General features: G+C 35.9%; 1 protein-coding gene across 4 annotated transcripts in view; it reads right to left on the bottom strand.

Moving 5' to 3' along the window:
* Nucleotides 1-21,728, bottom strand: part of BBS9 (Bardet-Biedl syndrome 9) — a 444,049-nt gene that overhangs the window by 312,357 nt on the left and 109,964 nt on the right. For all 4 annotated transcript variants that reach the window (XM_087429458.1, XM_087429462.1, XM_004418838.3 and 1 more), the window contains exons 6-7: nucleotides 14,299-14,473; nucleotides 6,837-6,921 (exon numbers count right to left, since the gene is read on the bottom strand). In XM_087429458.1, coding sequence (XP_087285584.1) covers nucleotides 6,837-6,921; nucleotides 14,299-14,473 — 260 coding nt within the window. The remainder of the gene's footprint in view (nucleotides 1-6,836; nucleotides 6,922-14,298; nucleotides 14,474-21,728) is intronic.

The following is a 21,728-nucleotide window of genomic DNA, read 5'->3' as shown; positions in this document are numbered from 1 at the left end:
TAAAGAAAATGTGGTGTGTATGTGTGTGTATATATATATATATATATATATATATATACACACACACACAGAATAGAATATTATTTAGTTGTAAAAAAAGAAGTTAATTCTAACACTTGTAACAACGTGGATGAACTTGGAGGACATTTTGCTAAGTAAAATAAGCCAGGCACACAAAGACAAATGCTGCATGATCTCACTTATATGTGGAATCTAAAAAAGTCAAACTCATAGAAAGCAAAGAGTAAATGGTGGTTGCCAGGGTCTGGGGGATAGGGGGAATAGGGAGATACTGGTCAAAGAGTACAAAGTTTCAGTTACACAGGATGAATAAGTTCTGGAGATCTAATGTACAGCATGGTGACTATAGTTGTAATACTGTATTGTATACTTGAAATTTGTTAAGAGAGTAGATCTTAAATATTCTTACCATTAAAAAAAAATAACTTTATGAGGTGACAGATATATTAATTATCTTGATTTTGGTAATAATTTCACAATGCATACATATATCAAAACATCACATTGTACACCATAAATATAAATAATTTTTACTTGTCAATTATACCTCAATAAATGGAGGGAAAAAAAGTGGGTAGAGGAGAAGGTGGGAAAATGCCCCAAGCAAAGTGAGTTGCTTGTACACAAGTGCTATCAGGGAGGAAGAGGGACCATGGCTTGCTAAAATATATAGATATATACTCATAATGAAGTTACCTACTTCACTGAAAAATTTCCATAAGAAATCTCTTGTGTTTACTTTGCAAATCAAATTTAATAATCAGTAATATAGACAGGATCCTCTACACATAGGAGCCACTCCAGGGTACTCATCTCTGGAACATGGTCAATGTTTAATAAATGCTTCTTAAAATAATGAAAGAATGGATGTAAAATGGACATGTAAAGGAAGAGTTTTTCAGAACTCAGCTCCCAAGCAATTAATATTTCCAAATCAAGAAAACACAAAAGAGCAAAGGGATACTATTTTGAAAAACATTGGCTGACAAGCATATATTGTATATGGCAGTGACAGTGAGATATCTGCACAAAAATATCTGGACAAAGAGGAAATAAGATTGCCCTCAAAGTTAGACTATAATCAATAAATAATGGGTCAGAGAAGAGATATGAAAAGTCACATTAAAGATACAGATGGATTTCTGGCCATCGAGACATGATTTAGGTATTAATCTATCTACTTTAGGTATTAAAATATCTGAAGAAGGTATGAAATACAAATGTGGCTGGTCAGAGAGACAAATATTGTCAGTGTGTATATAAGAACAATCTGGAGAAGTGAGACAGCATAGTGAATATAGGTGAATGAACCAGACTGTCTTAATTTGAATTAGAATTTAACCCAAGAAATCATTTGACTACCATTTAGTTCAAGTGTAGCTTATCTATATGAAAAGATTCCACTGGACACAAGACATGAATGTTAGCCTGTGGCAGTTACATTTCTCATTACATTTTAATGGGCTGGCATTCTAGCATTATATATCAGTGTCTATAACTTGGGCTGATGTGTCCCTGACTCAGAGATGACAATTCATTTGGAGAGGACAGGTAAATCAAGTATCTGAGGCCATGGGCTGAGATCCAGTTGCTAAAAACTTTCAATTCACCAGGTACTGAGTGCCACTCTCTATGACTTCCCTTAGGGAAATACACCACATTCTGAATTAATGAGTCTCAAAAAAACACAGAAGTTTACTAAGAACAAGAATTTAAAAATTCTTCAACTTCCAGCCAAGATGAAGCAATAGGAAAAGAATTTAACATCCCACCTGAAACAACCACAACATGAGCAAAATATACAGAACAATAGTTTGCAAGGCACTGGACATCAGACAACAAAGGACAGCAGTCTCTTAAAGACAGAAAGCAAATGAGGTGAGTGGTATGATTGCTCCAGCTGGGAGAGAGTTTTCAGGCTGCAGCATAGGGAGGGGGAAGCCAAGCAGAGCCCAGCAGACTCCCTGAGTTGAGGAGATGGATGCTGAGAGTGCAGAGAAATCAAGGCAGCTAGAGTTCGCAAGACAGCGTGCCAAAGAGGAGAGTGTAGCACAGGCACAGAACTCTGAGATCTGTAAAGAATCCTCTCAAATAATTTAGTAGAATACTTATCAGCACATTCATGTAAGGAAACTACCCAAAGCCAGAGAAAGAACCACCCAAAAGGATTAGAAGTAACAGTGCCCAGCATTCACACAGGGCCTGGAATACTGCCTATGCCTGCCAGCCAGACTGGAACACCTCATAATTCAAAGAGAGCTAGGCAGAGCACTCCAAAGGGTTTTGCCTCAGAAGTGGGGAATAAGTAGCCCTAGAATGAGCACTGCTCTGGTCCCACCTAGCAAGTCTTAAAAGCCAGACCCAAAAGGATCAAACTGTTTCCAAGTAACTTAACTGCATCCCAGGCCTAAGCACAAGAACAGTTATAGAAACACAAAAATCTGGCACCCAACAAAGTAAAATTGACTATATCTGGCATCTTATAAAAAGTTACCAGGCATGTAAAGAAACAGGAAAATGTGATCCACAATAAGGAGATAAATAAATCAAGTAAAACTGACTCAAAACTGATACAGATGTTAAAATTGGAAAGCAAAGACACTAAAACAATTACTATAACTGTATTCTATATTTTCAGAAAGTTAGGTAGAGACATGGAAGACATAAAAAAAAAACTGAACTTGTAGAGATGGAAACTATACCAGATGGAAATTAATACCAGATTAGACATTACAGAAAAAAGATTAGTGACCTTGAAAACACAGAGGTAGAAATTATTCAAAATGAGAAAGAGAGAGAAAAGAATTTTTAAAAAATGAAAAGAAAATCTGTGAGCTGTGAGACAACTTCAAGTAGCCTAAATGTATGTATAGTTGAAGTCTCCAAAGGAGAGGAAAAAGATGGAGGACAGAAAAAATACTTGAAGAATTAATATCCAAAATTTTCCAAATTTCATGAAAACTAAATTCACAGATGCAAGAAACTCAACGAATCATAAGCACAAAAAAAGAGAAACAAAAGAAAACTACACAAAGCACATCATAATCTAATCGCTAAAAACAAGTGATAAGAGAAAATCTGAAAAGCAGCCAGAGCAAAAAGACATTATGTACAGAGGAACAATGATAAGGATAAAAGCAGATTTCTCATGAGAAACAATGCAAGCAAGAAGACAGTGGCACAACCTCTTAAAGTACTGTGGGAAAAAAAATCCGTCAATCTAAAATTTTATACCCAAAGAATATATTTTCAAACACAAAGGCAAAGACACTTTTTCAGACATACAAAAACTGAAAGAATTCATCACCCACAATGAAAGAAATGTGAAAGGAAGTCTTTCAAGAGGAAAGAAAATGACACCAGATGGAAATATGGAGCTACACAAATTAATGAAGAGCGCCAGAAAAGGTAATTACACAGGTAAACATATGATATTTTTCTTATAATTTAAATATCATTAAAAGATATTTACTATTTAAACAAAAATAATAACAATGTAATATGGAGTTTATATTGTATGTAAAATTGAAATATATGACAATAGCACAAAGGCTAGAAGGTGAGAAACAGAAGTATGGTTCTTATACTATATGTGAAGTAGCATAATATCACCTGAAAGCAGACTGTGATAAGTTAAAGAGATATACTGTTAACTCTAAAGCAACCAGTAAAATAACAAAACAAAAACTTATGGCTTATAAGCCAACAAAGATAAAATGGAATCATAAAAAAATATTGGATAACTCCAAAAGAAAGCAGAAAAACAGGAAAAAGAAAACAAGGAACAGATGGGACAAAGAGACATCATATGGCCAGATGAAAGACTTAAACCCACCCATATCAATAGCCATATGAAATGTAAATGGTCTAAAAAGCCCCAATAAAGGGAGAGCATATCATATGGGATAAAAAAGCAAAAGACCCAACTATATGCTGCTTACAAGAAATGCACTTGAAGTACAAAAGACATAAATTGATTAAAAGTAAAAAGATGGGAAAAGATATATCACGATAACACTAATCAAAAGAAAACTGAGTGGCTATATTACTAACAGATTAAGTAGGTTTTAGAGCAAAGATTACAGAGCAAAAGATAAAGAGGGGTCATTTAATAAGTAAAGGGGGGTACATTTATTGAGACATAACAATCCTAAATGTTTATGTACCTAATAACAGAATTTTATAATATGTGAAGCAAAAAACTGATAAAATTGCAAGGAGAAACAGACAATCCACAGTTACAGGCAGAGATTTCACTACCCCTCCCTCAATAACTGACAGAAATTAGTCAAAAATCGAATAAGGATATAGAAGATTTGAACAATGCTATCATGTAACTTAACCTAATTGACATTTATAGAATACTCCAACCAAGAATAGCAAAAAATGAACATTCTTTCAGGTGCACACTGAAGTCTGACCAAGATAGACCATTCCTAGGCCATAAGAATAATCTCAATAAATTTAAAAGAATTCAAGTCATACAAAGTATTTCTCTGACTACAATGGAATTAAATTAAAAATCAACAAATAGTTAAAAGGTAGCTCTGAGTAACATAGGCAGCTATTAACTATCTTCCCACAACTACTTTATTAAATGCATTCCCCTGGATAAATTTGTTTCTCTGCAATAGATTTAATAATGTTCCATGGCATCACAGTCCTGCCAAGTGACTGTGGTGTAATGAAAGGAAGTCCTACTGCTATTTCTTACTCCATTAATTAATGGAGAATGGGAAAATCAGTCAACTGTAATTGACTTCAGAATACATCCTCAGTGTGGCACAGAACAGTAGCAATAAATATTTGCAAATAAATGAGTGAAGGATATTCTAGACTGAAGGAAAACCATACACAGAAGACTAGAATCAAGAAGAGTCATGGAATACTTGGAACAATGAGAAGCCCCGTGTGGCTGGAGCTCAGGATATAAGGGACAAATAGAAGAATACTACTACTGAGGAGGAGGTCAAGGACAATCTGATCACCATCATCATTGTCATCTTCATCATCCAGACATTTTGCTAAGTACTTTATATATATTTCTAATGGTAACACTGTAAATAGGCATTATCACCACTTTGCAACTGAGACTTAACAAGGTTAACAAACTTGTTCAAAATAAGTACTAAGTATAGCTCTCAAGATCTTTCTGCCTCGCAAGTCTATGCTTTAACTATAATGACTATGGTGCCTCCAAATTCTGTGCAAAATTATCTTATATTTGTATTTGTTCTGCTCTTTCATCTTTTACTATCATTAGTAAAATGCTTTCATCTCATTCTTGACTCTTTCCAAGTTAGTCTTCCTTTCTACCATCTCTCTTAACTTCTATATCCTAATACAGAATATTAGTCTTCTCTGATAATTCTTTTTTCCTTAGTATTCTAAATTCCACATTATTTCTTCACTCAGTTTCTTGCATGTGTGTCCTTAAACTCACTTTACTGTTTCCATCATAATTTTCAGTTCCTTCTATTTTTTGTCTTACTATCTATGGAGGTTCTCAGGATAAGGAAGAGTTCACAATCATCTATTCCCTAATTCCCATTAACCTGCGAATTTATTATTTACAACTTTTCTTCAAACTACTTTTCAAGTTATCAAACTTCCACCTTTGTCTTTGAGCTAATTTCATCTTTGTGAGCTGCGAATTTTTATCTTTTACTTATGTATTTGTTCACAAACCTACTACTAGCAATATTTTTGCCTGTTAAAGGGGTTTTTTTTTTAATTTCCACTTTTTATTTTGTTAGTTTATAATCACTTCAGTTAAAAGTGACCCCATATGGAATGTAAATAGTGCAGCCATTATGGAAAAGAGTATGGAGATTCCTCAAAAAGTTAAAAATAGAAGTACTATATGATCCAGCTATTCCACTCTGGGGTATTTATCCAAAGAACACAAAAACACTAATTTGAAAAGATACGTGCACCCCTATGTTCATTGCAGCATTCTTCACAATAGCCAAGACCTGGAAACAACCTAAGTGCCCATCAACAGATGAATGGATAAAGAAGAACAACGGAATACTATTCAGCCATAAAAAAAAGATGAAATCTTGCCATTTGCGACACCATGGATGGAACTTGAGGGTATCATGCTAAGTGAAATAAGTCAGATGGAGAAAGACAAACACCATACGATTTCGCTCATATATGGAAGATAAAAAAACAAACAAATACAGATACAGAGAACAGACTGGTAGTTACCAGAGAAGCAGTGGGTGGAGGGAGAGTAAAAGGGGTAAAGGGGCACATGTGTACAGTGATGGATGGCAACTAGATTTTTGGTGGTGAATACGATGTAGTCTATACAGAAGGCAAAATATAATGATGTACACCTGAAATTTATATAATGTTATAAATCAGTTACCTCAATTAAAAAAAAAGAAATGAATTTTGAATTCTATCAAATGATTTGGTTTTCTCCTTTGACCCTATGAGATTATTTATATTAATAAATTTCCTAAGATTGGAAAAGAAAACAAATAATTAAAAAAACAAAAAATAAATTTTTTTTAAAAGTGACCCCATCTGTACATCTATAATTCTAGGGCTGAAACTCTATAATATGATATATTATGACCTATGAGCAGGCATGTGTCTCTATTGCTCAATATTAGCCAACTAAATTCTTTGTTCATTGATATAACAATAACATAGAAAATAATAACATAATAACATAGAAAAGAGAAATGGTGAAATATAAATTTTTTTTAAATTTTCTTCCCAGGAATTCTTATGCTGAACAAACATCTGTGATTAGATATGAAATTACTGAAATTTTTATATATTAAAAAAAAAGGCCTTACAACTAGTCTTTTTCCAGAACCAAGTTTTTGCTGTTCAGTCTCCTGTCTTTTATCTGCGTCCGTAGCAAAAGCAAGTACTTGGTACCTGTTTGAAAGACATGGAATAATTGCAAGTGACTTTATAGTTAAAAGCGTAAATTATTTTAAACTTTAAAAGTACATAGTTTCAATAGCACTGAAAAAATAAGTAAATAAAAGCACATAATCCAGAAATGTTATGCATCCCTTTTGTGTTGGTTTTAAAAACTGTAAAATTTACGATTGACTTCTTACTGAATGATACTGTGAAATAAGACTATGTAAAACTGTTATGATAAAGAAATTATAACCAGATGTCCCAAAATTGAATATTGGGAAAATAGTTCCACCAACTATCAGAGCATTTCCTTTAGAATTTTATGTGATAGGGCCCAGCCCAGTGGCGTAGCGGTTAAGTTTGCATGTTCCACTTTGGCAGCCCAGGGTTCGCCGGCTCGGATCCTGGGCACGGACCTACTCACTGCTCATCAAGCCACGCTGTGGCGGCATCCCACATACAAAATAGAGGAAGATTGGCACAGATGTTAGCTCAGGGCCAATCTTCCTCAGAAAAAATAATAATAATAATAATAATAATAATAATTTAGTGCCTAGTACAGTATCTGGTATATATTATAATCAATAATTATCAATATGAATTATTGACAGATTGACAAACAGATGGTATTGAATTATTGATTGATAGAGTGACAAAGAGATAGACAGATACAGATTTATATAGAGAGATCAATCACTTAATAGTTTATCTGGTATGTAATAAATTCTCAATAATGGACATTTTGACTTTTTATAAGTATTTCCAGCTTTTATTTCAATAGTAACATTTAGCTCAAATCATTCTTAAAAACAATTTACAACTATTATTCAATCTAGAAATGACTAATTTAGCCAATAAAGTTTAAATTCTCTTATTTCCCATTAATTAATGGTATATTGTTAGAGGAGTAATCCTACTCTAAATGAAGGAAATTCAGGCTCATAGATTCCTTTTCCTCCTGCTGAATCAAAACTCCTTGCATTGTTCTCCCATAGTTAAGAGGAAAATTAATAAATAGATACATTCACACAACTCATATTGTCTAAGAGAAAGATGTCTGATAGTGTGAAAATCAGGGACCTGAACGAATAAAAGCAATGTGGAATATCTAAATAAGCACTGAAATGTACATTGGTATTCAAATGTCATATACCAATTCTTAAACCATCCTATCTCAATCAGGAATACTTCATTTGTAAAAAGCCTCTAATTTCAGTTAGATGCAAAATGACTATGTATTAAGATAAACTTTGCAAGGTATTTATGAAAATCAGTCTTATAGTTAATACGAAAGCTTAATTTATATGAATTTCATTCAGTCAATAAACACGTAATAGAGATCTAATACAAGCATTGACCATGGAAAAAAACTACTACATGGTCTGTATCCATCAGGATCTCCCAAGGTAGCTGTGGATATTCATATACAAATGAATAAGTGTAACTCACAGTGTCCCGTGCTTGCTAACAGAAGGTATGCCCACAGTACCAAGGAAACAAGGTAGCAGAAACAAGTAATTGGGGTGGAGAAAATATGTATGTTCTTAGTATAAGTTCAGGAGGAGAAAGCTCGGTTTTAAAGAATAAGTGAAAATTCATCATGCTGGTAAAGAGGTAAAAGGCATTATGGCAAAGCCAACAGTACATGCAAAGGCAAGCAGCATAAAAGAGACACAAAAGGCCACGACAGGAGTTTAGGAGAGATGCGTGGCAGGGAGGAATAAGTCATAGGAAATAAGACAAAAAAGGTAGGAGGGTGAAGATATCAGCCTTGTCAAACCATGCTTAAAAATTCCATAGGGCCGGCCTGGTGGCGCAGCGGTAAAGTTCGCACGTTCTGCTTCGGCAGCCCAGGGTTCGCCAGTACGGAGTCTGGGCACGGACCTACTCACCGTTCATCAAGCCACGCTGAGGTGGCGTCCTACATAGAAGAACTAGAAGGACCTACAACTAGGATATACAACTACGTACTGGGGGCTTTGGGGAGAAAAAAGAAAAAGAAAGAGGAAGGTTGGCAACAGATGTTAGCTCAGGGCCAATCTTCCTCAAAAAAAAAAAAAATTCCATAGGCAGCTGCAGCTCCTATGCAGTCTCCATATCATCTGAGACTGACCTGCAAACCCATACGTTGCCAAAAGTGCCAAATAATTAGACCTCACATTCCAACCTCCAAATAGGATTGTTTTACTCTTCCTAGCTGTTAGTAACAGAAATAGTATGCACTGGTGACTAGAACATCAGCTGGGAGCTGGTCCTATTATGGATCTAACCTCAGGCAATTAATTATATAGGCGGTTCATTTCCTGCAGACACCAACCTACTGGAGGATGATATGGATATTAATGAGATTGTTGCAAAAAGCCAAAGCTTTTGAGCTGTTTGAAGCTTCTTATATAACTACAAAGAGTTATTATTTCATCTGAGGAATAAGTGAACCCCTAAAGAGTCCTCTTTAACATCAAAACGGGAGGCAGAGATACAGCCAAAATTGACTCCTGATTGCCCAATCCAGACCACTTCTCTTCCTGGAACACAACTCAGAAGAGTATTTTATTACTACATGTAACTGACAGTAAATTTAGATGATGACAAACTTACAATAGCATCTACTTTATGGTTCTTCCTTAAATCCTCTCAACTGTGACCAATAATGTACATAGAAATCTATTTCCAAAACCAAACAATTCCAAGCAGACTTAGAAATTCTGAAATAAAGAAAACACTTGGATTTTTTTTTCTCACCACTCAAGTGTTCAATGATATAAGCTAAAGAATAAAATTCCCTTGTTGAGATTGCTGAAAGAATAATCAGGCCCAGTGTAATAAGATTTCATGAAAGAGTGTCATACGTGTTTCTCAGAACAGAAAGGCGCTAATCACAAACACAGCAACACAGGTGGACAATGGTGCTTTTTGACCCAAAAGCCACAAATGCTTAACAGGTCCTGTGGAGCACCAATGACAAATTCAACCATATTATTTAGTGTTCTTTCATATCACATCGTAAAAACAGCAGCAAGTAACTAAAATATGGATTGAAGTGTCACAGAGCACAAAAGTAAACCCTCCAAAATCATTTATTTTCAAAGGAAACATAGTTGTCACCTCAAAGGGTACCAGGAGATTTTGGAACCTTAATATTTAACCCAGAGAACTCTACTAGAAATGGAAGCTCTGGATACAAAGCATTACTATGTTCATTTCAACTATAGCTAAAACATTCTTGATTATGCCAGGAAGAATCATTTTCATTGAAAGGTGCCAGTAACAAAATAGATGCTTTCTTTACAAACTTTTCACTGCTTCATCAAGTTCTTGTTAAACATCTACTTTCGACAAGGTACTTCAGGGGATACAAAATCCCTGCCATCAAGGAGCATTTAGCCTAGTCAGAGAGAGAAACAAGCAAATACGTAATGTCAATGAAAGCATGAATGCTACTTGTGGAAAGCAGTGAAAAACTACTCTGTGAATTGAGAAGGAGGATATGTTACTTACAGCTAGGTCAAGGAACAACTGAAAAGGAGCAGGGAGGCTTCCAGATACAATTTTCATATGCAAAGAAGGAAGGAAGAGCATTTCAGACAGAGTACAGCGTGAGCAAAAGAAGGGAAGGAGAAAAGCTCTGAACACACAAGGGGAACACCAAGTATTTCATTTTGCCAAGAGCCTAGGACTGGTGAAGAACACAATCTTCTTGTTAAAATACTGTCCATTAAATTCAACAAACACATTTTAAAATATCAATTTAAAGCCTATTATCTACCTAGCAATGTATCAGGAGCCATTGTAGGAGTACAGGGGAAAGTATATAGCAAAGAGGAGAGAAAATAACTCATGGTAGGTATAATTCTTCAGGAAGCCTCCCTCCATTCGACTTTTATGTAAAGGTCCCACCCCCAGGCCTCCTCAGCATCCTGTGCAAAGCTCTTATAGCCTATATCACAGTGAACTGAAACAGCTGACTGAATTGCTGCCTCCTCCACCTGCTTGCATACTGCTTGAGGACAAAAAATAGGTCTTATTTGACTTTGCATTTCCAGTACTTTCCACAGTGTGTGGCACAGAGAGGCCTCTTGAAACATGTTTGCTGAATGAATGATTGAACAAATGAACTGAATTATTCTGTCAGTGAACAGATATTTAAGACAGATTGTGCTCTCAGGAACCTGATAATGCAAGACATATTCTAGAACATTCTACCACAATACAAGAAGTTAATATATGATATTGGGCAAAAATCAGTGTTTTAGGCAATAATACATCTAGGAGGCAAAAAAAGGAGGATAGTTGAACCAGTTACCTGTAAAAGTCCCTTTCAAATCTGAAAGTCCACATAATAGAGGTAAAATGGGACTGGATTATAAAGGAAACTGAATGTCAATATAAGAAAGTTTAGATTTTTTAATGGGCAACAAAAATTATTCTGGCTTAAAGAGGTGTTTTAAAAGGATAGATATGAGAAGGAACCTTCAAAGTCTAGATTAGAGGTAAGAAATCCAGAAATCCAAGTGAGAAGATAAAGGCCTGAATGCCAATGGGAATGGGAAGCAAGGGCTGAATAAAAGAAAAAAAGGTAGAAAGGTCAGGATTTACTGACTAAATAACTCTGACAGGTAAAGGAAAGAAAAAGAGAATAAAAGATGGTCCAAAGTTTGGACAAATATGCCCAAGAAAATGGTGGTACCTAAGCCTCTCCTTCCCCCGAAAAAAGGCAAACAATTCTCTCACTACAAAAGAAAAAAAACAACACTCAAAGTGTGTCCCTAAATTAGAATCACCTGGAGTTTGTGTTTACAATGATGATTTCTGGGTCTTATCCCCAAACCTACTAAATCAAAATCTAGGGTACTGAGGATTGGGAATCTGCAAATGTGCATTTTATAACAGGCTGCCCAGGTGATTCATATGCACACTCAAGTTTGAGACCCACAGGCTTCACTAGTTCGTATTTGAACATAATTGAGCTTGTTTTAAAGTAATTAAATATTAATATCAGAAATGAAATGAAGGGCTGGCCTGCTGGCATAGTGGTTAAGTTTGCGCACTCCGCTTCAGCAGCCCAGGGTTCGCGGGTTCGGATCCCAACTCCAGACCTACGCACCACTTATCAAGCTATGCTGTGGCGGCATCCCACATAAAAAGTAGAGGAAGATGGGCACGGATGTTAGCCCAGGGCCAATCTTCCTCAGCAAAAAGAGGAGGATTGGCAACAGATGTTAGCTCAGGGCTAGTCTTCCTCACCAAAAAAAAAAAAATATATATATATATATATATGTATATATATAACAATGAAAATGAACTGTCTTAAAAGCCTTTTCTATTAACTGATTACATTCTATTAACTGATTATAAACAGAAGCCTCAAAAGAACAAACCTACAGCTTTCATGCTTTCTCCTATCCTAAATTGTACTAGCGATTATCATTTAATTTAATCTATTAAACTTGAAAGTGTAAATAAATACAGCATATTATTTAATGTTATAAACCCTCTTGATTGTCATCATTTCACAACAATCACATATCTCATGCATTTTTACCTTGATAAAAGATGCACATAATGGGTAAAGTATGCATTTTCTAGTCCTAGATGGAGATGAATTTAATGGATTGGTATGTTGGAGAATTACCACAGTTAAAACAGTGTAAGCTTCTGTGAGATTAAATTTACAGATTAAGGAAACCTACATACTGCTTCTTCATCCAGTCACTCCTGGAGTTATTACCAAATTAATTCCTGTACACATATTTCAAAGAATAAGTCATGGAGCATTCAAACTTTGTATTGTGACCCCAGTGTAGCACTGCCAGTATCACAACTTGGCAGGAGATGAGGCACAGAACTGGGTGGAAAGCTGAAAAGCAGATCTCCTCAATATTGCTTAAGTTTTGGCAGGCTTGAATGAATTATACACATATTTTTCTGAACCTCTCAAAATAAATACAACATTTTAGGGCCGGCCCCGTGGCTTAGCGGTTAAGTGCGTGCGCTCCGATGCAGGCTGCCCGGGTTCGGATCCCGGGCGCGCACAGACGCACTGCTTCTCCGGCCATGCTGAGGCCGCGTCCCACATACAGCAACTAGAAGAATGTGCAACTATGACTTACAACTATCGCTTGGGGCTTTAGGGGAAAAATAAATAAATAAAAAATTTAAAAAATATATATATATAACATTTTATTTATCACCAGTAGCAATAGCACAATTCATTCGTCTCTTTTGGACAAGAGCCATAGGAGTTATAGAAAGAATATGACATAATGATACACTACCTCCATCAGTTAACTTCTGCTTAGTCACAAACATTTGCTTATTTTCAGCGTTTTGAATGCTAATGCCTTAACAATAATTCACAAAAGGTAGACTGCCACTTATGAAGGGAGAACTGCATTAACTCACTATATGCACAATATTGAAACTTGAAGACAAAAACTGACAGCTGTTGCCTGATGATTTTATATTTTCTTCCTGCCTTGGGAAAAATCATGCAGCCAAAAATAATACTAAAAAGCTATAATGAAGTGTTGCTTAGATGTTTAAAGTTCTAACTATTGCCATCAGTAAGATAACAACAATAAAGTTACTGAAGATATGGTAATTCTTCAAGTCCCTTTCTTTTCCCAGTGTGGATTTCTACTTTCTTTTCCCCATTCTCTCTTCCAACAAAAAGCACACCCTCCAAAAACTCAAAACTTTAATTTTCATTGAAATTTAGCTGGTAGAGGAGAAAACGGTCTCTCTCAAACACAATTCACCAAAATCAATAAGAATTTCTAGCAAAAAGCATAAACTATTTTCATAGGGTCATTTCACATTTCACTTCTACTATGAATCGTTCTTTTAAAAACATTCATAACACTTGTATTTCTTGCCAGTATTCTTCCTATGTCATATACATTCTTTTTTTGTTATGAAATCATTCCATATATGCATCTTTGTATCCAGTTTTTTTCACTCACATTATATTTTATTACTTATAGTTCAAGGAACAGTCAATAATTATCAAACATTTTCTATGGGGTGGCAACTTGTCATACATTTAATCCTTTTAACAAGTTTGCCAAAATAGCCGTATTGTCCCCCTTACAGTCAGGATAAGGACACTGACCATCAAACAGCTGTGAATAGCAAAACCAGGATTCCAACCCAGGTCTGCCTCTCTCCAAACCCGTCCTCTCAATCTATGCACTATACTGCCTTTCAAATATTTTATAATATGTAAATGATACCTTCTAAATCACCACAATCATATTTCATCAAAGAAACCAGTCTCTTTTCTAGTTGTAATATTCAAGCTCTCTATGGAAAAGAATTAATCAGCAAACCAAACATCATTAAACAAACCAAAAATCATGATTCCAAAGATTCAACATCTAAACTTACTTGTAACTTTCCACCTGTCGGCAGGAAGAGACAGTAATGAAGGAATCTGTACGGGAACTGTAAGCGAGAGGGCCAGGTAAAAGAGAACCAGGGAGAAATCTCCCAAAAGCATAGCTTTCCTGCTCAAACACCATCAGCATCCCATCCATAGACTGGATACAAATTAAATCTCGACCTAAAGAAGAATTAAAGGAAATTAAGTGACCTATTCTTTCTATAAATATAATAGTTTTAATTTATCACTATCCACCACAAATACGTCACAACTTTTCCCCCAAGGGGCAAAATGAGCAGCTTAAATTTTAAATTACAAACTGATGAAGCCAGCAGATTATTGTATATCAGTATACACATGTATTTCCCAATTTTTAAATTATTCAGAAGATGCCTATAATTTTAAATACATTTATTGCATTTATTATATGCTAAAACCTCTAGCTCAAGATAATCACTGAAAACAATCATGACTCTTTGTAAGACATTATTTTTTCCAAAATCAGAAATATAACAAAAACTGTTCTGCACGAGGCTACTTCTATTCTTCATAGTATATCAGCCTCATACTTTCAAATGACTTAAGACATCAAACACAATAGACCAAAGGTATCAGTTTTATACAAATCACAGTTTTAAGCACTGTTGGGAGTGAAAAGGACTAATCACTGATTGCCCTGAACTACAGACTGATTTTGAAGTGTCTTTTCTACTATCAGTCTGAGTCTATGAACTTCCCAGTTCTTAAAATATACTGAGATGATGATAATGATGATTTTTATGATACAGTATTTGTTAGTGCTGTCAAGTTGATTCCAACTCCTAGCAACCCTGTGAACAGCAGAGCTGTACCCTGCCCACTCTTTTCGTGCCATCCTCTCACCTTCCAGGGCTGCTATTCATAGGGTTTTCATGGCCAATTTTTGCAGAAGTGGATGGCCAAGTCCTTTCTCCTAGTCTGTCTTAGTCTAGAAGCTCCACTGAAACCTGTCCACCATGGGTGACCTTGCTGTATTGGAAGCACCAGTGGCATAGCTTTCAGCATCACAGCAACACACAGTTGCCACAGTGTAACAACCGAGAGAGGGGTAGTGTGGTTCCCTGACTGGGAAACAAACCTGGGCCGTGTTGGTGAGAGTGCCGAATGTTAACTGCTAGACCACTATGATACAGTATAGCATCCCTCATCTGAGAAAGATCTAGTGGCTATAACTTTTCATGTTCTGCTAGTGTGATTAGTGTATCCTATAATGTATTATACAGGGAAGAACTATGTCAGAGAAAAATTAAGCTACTCATTAAGGAATTAAAAGGTTAATTCTCTAATTAGTCATCTCTAACTCATACTTACCATAAATATTAAGTCCTGTAGTAACTATTCCACAGTACCTTGGATATCCGTGCCAATATACTAAAATTTTGAAATTTAAAAAATACTTTGCTCAAAAAGAAACCACATAGAAATGGATGATATTCTTATTATTGTATCTGACTATGGACACAATTTTCTTTAAAAAGAAAATACATTGCCAAAGAAGTTGTTTTTTTTGTTTGTTTGTTTGTTTGATAATGACAGCAAAGACTTTTTTTTTTAGGAAGATTGGCCTTGAGCTAACATCTGTTGCCAATCTTACTCCTTTTTTCCTTTTTTTTTCTCCCCAAAGCCCCAGTAGATAGGTGCATGTCACAGTTGTACATCCTTCTAGTTGTTCTATGTGGGACACCGCCTCAGCGTGGCTTGATGAGCAGTGCATAGGTCCACACCCAGGATCCAAACTGGCGAATCCCAGGGGGCCAAAGCAGGGTGCGCGAACTTAACCACTACGCTACCAGGTCAACCCCCCAAAGGAGTTTTTTAAAAAAGAAAACAGAGATTTTGGGGTGCTTATTACTGCAATATACTCTCCCCCATCTTGACTGATTCAATAGGTTTATCAACCTTAAATAATCTAAAAGATGCTCCAGGTTGAATATTGTCTTAGCATATGAATGTTCACTAAACACACACCCGAACCATTCTGGGATCTCTTTAGAAAGAAAAGAGTTGTTCATATCAATGCTGTTTTGAAGAGTATTCTCTCAATGCTCAGATTCTTTTATAATGCATGGCATGTTTTGCAGTCACTGTTTTAAGTTTTTTTCATCTTATCTTTATCTACTATGCTTATTAAGCTTTTCAAGAAAAGGTATGCATTTGTATGTATGCTGTATGCATTTGCATGCTGTACAAGTGTATTCACAGAGATGTATTTAGACAGAGTAGCTCATCTATCCAGAATTTAACTATTTAGCAATCCCACCTGTCTGCATGCAGAAAATGTATAAAGTATATAAAGTATAAAAATGTTTCTAAGTAGTCAAAATAGATGATACAAAGTCATTGTAATAAAAATCACGCAAACTTTTTACAGGTAGGATTCCCAGGTTTCACTTAGGACATCAATTCTTATTTTAATTATGGTTCTAACAATTGCAGTTCTCATAAACAAGTTACTGATATTCCAGGAGCTTCAGCCTTCTCATTTAAGAAATGAGTACATTTGTATAAGAGCGCCCAAGTTGGAGATAAATATGTAAAAGTCTCCAATACTGTACAGCATACATAAAACACACAATAAATTGCAGCATTATTATGATGGTTATTGTTACCTGCTTGCCCAGCCCAGAGAAAAGAAAATAGCAAACTAGAAAAGGTATGAAGATACTGACAGCTATGAGCAATGATAGCTATGCCCTAACAAAAAAGATGACAGAACATCTATAAAATACATATGAAATAATTCAAAAAAGAATAACAGTCTGGGCTCAGCATAGGAGTAATTACTAGCCCTATATATCTCAAAAAGAGAAATGTCATATTATAACGCATTAGGAGTTATTAAATGGATTTAAGATAGTTTGCTATAGCTCAGTCATTTGCAAAAAAAGAACTTGTGGCAGAGATCCTAACTGCTCCACCAGCAGCCATTCTTTCTTTCGGTACTTCAATTATCACTAGACACACGGCCATCCAGAATAAAGCCTATATTTCCAGGCCTCTACTGCAGATACATCATATGATTACATTCTTGCCAATGAGATGGGAACAGAAGTGATATGTACAACATACAGACATGCCCTTAAAAGGACTGAGGATGCACTCCCCTCTCCTCTTCCCAGCATGATGTTAGGGCTGGAACAGCTATCTTGGCCTCAGAGATGGAAGTGACATATTGAAGACAACAGAGCCCCCCTACCAGCCCTGGACCATTTTATCTCTAGGTGGTTAAATATGATGGAAATAAACATCTTCCTTATTTAAGCCATCATTATATTGGGTCTTTGTTAAAGCAATCAAACCTATCTTAAATGATATAGAACTTACCTGAGCCTAAAGATCCATCCAGTACTGCTGACTCTTAAAATTTAGTTTCACTTGATTGGATCCCAGTACCAAAAAACAACTAGGTATAGAAGACATTGGAACAACTGGGGAAATTGGAATATGACTACATGTTAAATAACAGTAGGAATTACTATAAATTTTCTTAAGTATGATCATGGTAAAGTGATTACATAAGAGAATGTTCTTACTGGGAGATGTGTGCTGTAATGTTTATGGGTGAAGTGCCACAAGATCTATAACTTACTTTCAAATGGTTCATCAAAAAAAATGTATGTGTATATACATTTACAACTGTTGAATCTAGATGGTGGAAACATAAGTGTTCATGTTACTTTTTCTGATACTTAAAATTTTTCACAATAAAAATGTAGACAAATAAAATTAAGTGTTTAAATGTATGCCTTTTGTATACAAATGCACTTTTTTAACAATCAAGGGCGGAACTGAGCATTAGCAAATTGAGGGGGACCTAGAAGGAGAGCAATAAATTTAATCTTAATAAGTTAAGAATCAGAGAGACAAAAGAAATCCAATCAAGGAAACACTTAATGCAAAGACCTTGACTTTGGGGGAGGATATTACTGAAGCCAAAATATACTCTTGATATCTTTATTATTAAAGAATGTGAGGTCAGAGCATGTGCACTTCCAAGAAGAAGTACTAATAAAATTTGAGTTCATTTCAATGTGGTGAATATCATCAAACCACAAATCTTTAGTCTCCCAAAGATCTTAAAGAAGTGGTCCTCAAAGTGTGGCTCCCAGAACACCAGCGTCAGCATCATCTAGGAACTTCTTAGAAATGCAAATTCTAGTGTCCCACTCCAGATCTACTGAATCAGAAACTCTGGTGTTAGGGCCCAGCAATTCTAGGTTTTAACAAGCCCTAGAGGCTATCTGATACATGTTAAAGTTTGACAACCACTGCCTTAGCATTGTACGACAAAGAGCTAGAGCTTGAAGAAAACTTGAGCCCCAGAGAAAATCTGGCTCCTTAGCATGGTACATGAGGTCTTATTTCCTGAAACTCTAGCAAGATAGAGGAGAGTACTTAAAGTACCATAATGGCCACATAGGCTGCCTCTAGAGTCAGATAATCTGGGTTTGAGTCCAGCTCCACCAATTATTAGCTGCGAGCTTGAGCTCAAATTTTCTTATCTGCAAGATGGGTGTATCTACCTCAGTTGTTGTGAGAATTAAATGAAGTAATATATGGAAACTAGATCCGGCAGGTGGCAAATACTCCATCACATTATTATTTTATAATTATTTTCTAAGTCTCATACTACATGTTGTATTAATGTTTAACTACTTGCTGTTTCCCACACACATGGTCATGGTGCATGCTTCCTTGCTTTTGCTTATATTATTACCTTCCTCAAAAAACTCTTTCACTTTTCTTCCCCTGGTCTAGTAAACATTTGCTGGCTGCCTCCTAGTCATCCACTCCCCTCTCCTCCTATCTTTGGCCATGAGATTTGAATGAGACTGACTTCATTCTAAGCTTGAAGGTAGACCCTGACTTATGTAAACCAATTAGTATCCCACTAGTCACAGCAATTGGTTTAGGGCTAAATCCCTAGATTGAGCTGGAACTAGAGAAAAATTTACTCTTCCACCTGGGGAGAAATGTGTAAGGAGGATAAGGTCTGGAATCACAGAGGCCATTTGGCTTTGACAATGGCACAGTTAAGAGATGCCATGGCAGACACTATTTGAGCCAGTGCACCAAGCGTCACTTGGAGCCAAACATACCTGTGAACTTTGCAGGCAATAAATTCCCATAAATATGGAAACCACTTTGAGTTGGGTCTCTGCTCCTGAATCAAGTGGATCATCCCATTTGCCCTCTGAGAGACATCAAAGGCTGAGGCTCATGTCTTCCCAGAAGTCTTCTCTTTCCCCCTCCAATCACCCTCCATCTGTGATCCCACAGATCCCTATCCTTACCTTCATCTTACAACTAATCATCTATTAAAATAATCTATTTTTGTGTCTCTCATTCACCCTAGACTAAACTCAAAGGCAGGAACCATATCTTACTCATCTTTGTAAATCCAACAACTATAAAATGCCTGGCACATAGGAAATATGCTAATAAATGTCTGTTGAGGTGAAGTAAACTAGGCAAAATTTATTCATCTGCAGCTTGGATTGGCTGAGATTTTATTCTATGTGTCTCACATATTGCATTTGAAGTACATGAAAAATGCTTTATTTATTACAATCCTAGCTGCTGAAGTTTAGAAAAATGTAGGGATCAATCCAAAACATTACTCAAAAATTAATAAATAAATCCTTCAAATCACTGTTTTGGAAGCTACTTCAGAATACATACCAAAGGCTCCCCTTACAGATAATGGGAACAGAAAGAGCAGTCCAGAGAAGCCATGAAAGTTTTGTAGTTCTGATAGAACAGAGCCAAAGGAAGCCTTCATAAAAGCTATGGGATTTCAGAAAGTATTTAAATGACCTAGCCATGAACCATACTCAAAGAGTCCTTACCACATGCTCAGTATTACACTAGGAGCTGTAAGAAACATAGAACAACAACATAATAACTACTACTGCCATTTACCGAGCACCTGTTGCGTTCCCGCCTTTGTGTTAAACATTTGCCCAGCATATTAGCTTTAACCTTTAATAACTAAAAAGTGGACAATAGTCCCATTTTACACATGAGAAGACTGAAACCCACAGAGTTTAAATAATTTGTCTAATGCCAAAGAGTTAGTAAATGACACAGCTAGTACTCAAATTGGAATCCATCTGGCTCCATTATACTACACATGTTCCCTGAGAGGCTCCATTATACTATACTGGACCCGTTTTTAAAAATAACATAAATTAACATATAAAATCTAAATGATGTGAAACAGTCTAAGTACTACAGAAAATTAAAGAGCTTCATCACAGTGAACTTCCTGGGAAAGGTTTCATGATAGAGGTAGGATGTATCCTAGACAGGAGAAGGATAGGTAGAATGAATAAGGAGTCAAAGGTAAAAGTAGAGGAAATTTCTAGAAGAGAAAAGGAACATATTAGAAAAAGATGCAGAGGTAATTAGTCTTGATTCCAGCGCAGTGGATCCAGTTTTACCAACAGGGCATGAAACGTAAAAGCAACAGATTGTGAAAAGATGACAATATCTTAACGACGCTTCCTCAAAAATTATGCCTAAACTACACAGAAAAAAATAAAACATCTTTTGAAGTTGAAATAATTAGGAAGGTTGGAGATTTCATCAGAATTTAAAATCTGGTTGTTTATCCCATTGATCTTAACTATGATGAGAGAAAAATAATGATTGTAACTTGAAATATTATTTGAAAGATCTAGGAACATATTGACAAAGGACCTACCAAAGCCATTTTGGAAATCAGTATTTTTCATTTTCAAAGGCAAAGAAAAATGTTGGTGCCTGTGGGGATAAAGAGGGTGGAGGCAGGAAAGTTCCATTACGGCAGCCCCATGAAATGAATATTTATTAAATAGTGTCTCATTTCCTGGTGTTAAAATATCATGTAGTCAAAGCTTTAACATGATGCATAAACTAGTAATCAATTACATGTTGAACTGACTGCTAGATTAATAGTTTTCTCCACTAAATTATAGACTATTCACTAAAATGGTGTGTAGTAGTGTGTGTGTGTGTGTGTGTCCCCATGCCCAGAGTTCTTTCTACTATGCGTGACCCAGAGCATTTTCCATCATTCATTATTATAGCAACAAGGGCCCCACGGAAGGCAGTCCTAAATACCATTTCCTCCATTTCTCTGCTGTCTTTTTCTTCCCGTGGAATCTATGCAGCAGAGTACGTGGAGTGGCATACATGAAAGAAAACTACCACTACTCAGCATGCTGCATGTTTTCTGAATCTCTCTACGCTCATATTTCTTTTACACATTGAGTAAAAATACAAGTGAAGAAATGCAAACGTGACCTGTGGCCAAGCATATATTGCAGTTCAGCAAGCAGCTGTCAAAAATACTTGGTCTTTCTCCAAGTCTGAAAAACACATGAAAAACAGCTGTATAGGTAGTCAAAAAGGC

The sequence above is a fragment of the Ceratotherium simum genome, chromosome 1 (assembly GCF_057802395.1).
Source record: "Ceratotherium simum simum isolate JZ-2026a chromosome 1, ASM5780239v1, whole genome shotgun sequence".
Classification (NCBI taxonomy): Eukaryota; Metazoa; Chordata; class Mammalia; order Perissodactyla; family Rhinocerotidae; genus Ceratotherium; species Ceratotherium simum.
The sequence above is the reverse complement of the archived record's forward strand: the minus strand, read 5'-3'. Positions and strand labels throughout refer to the sequence as shown.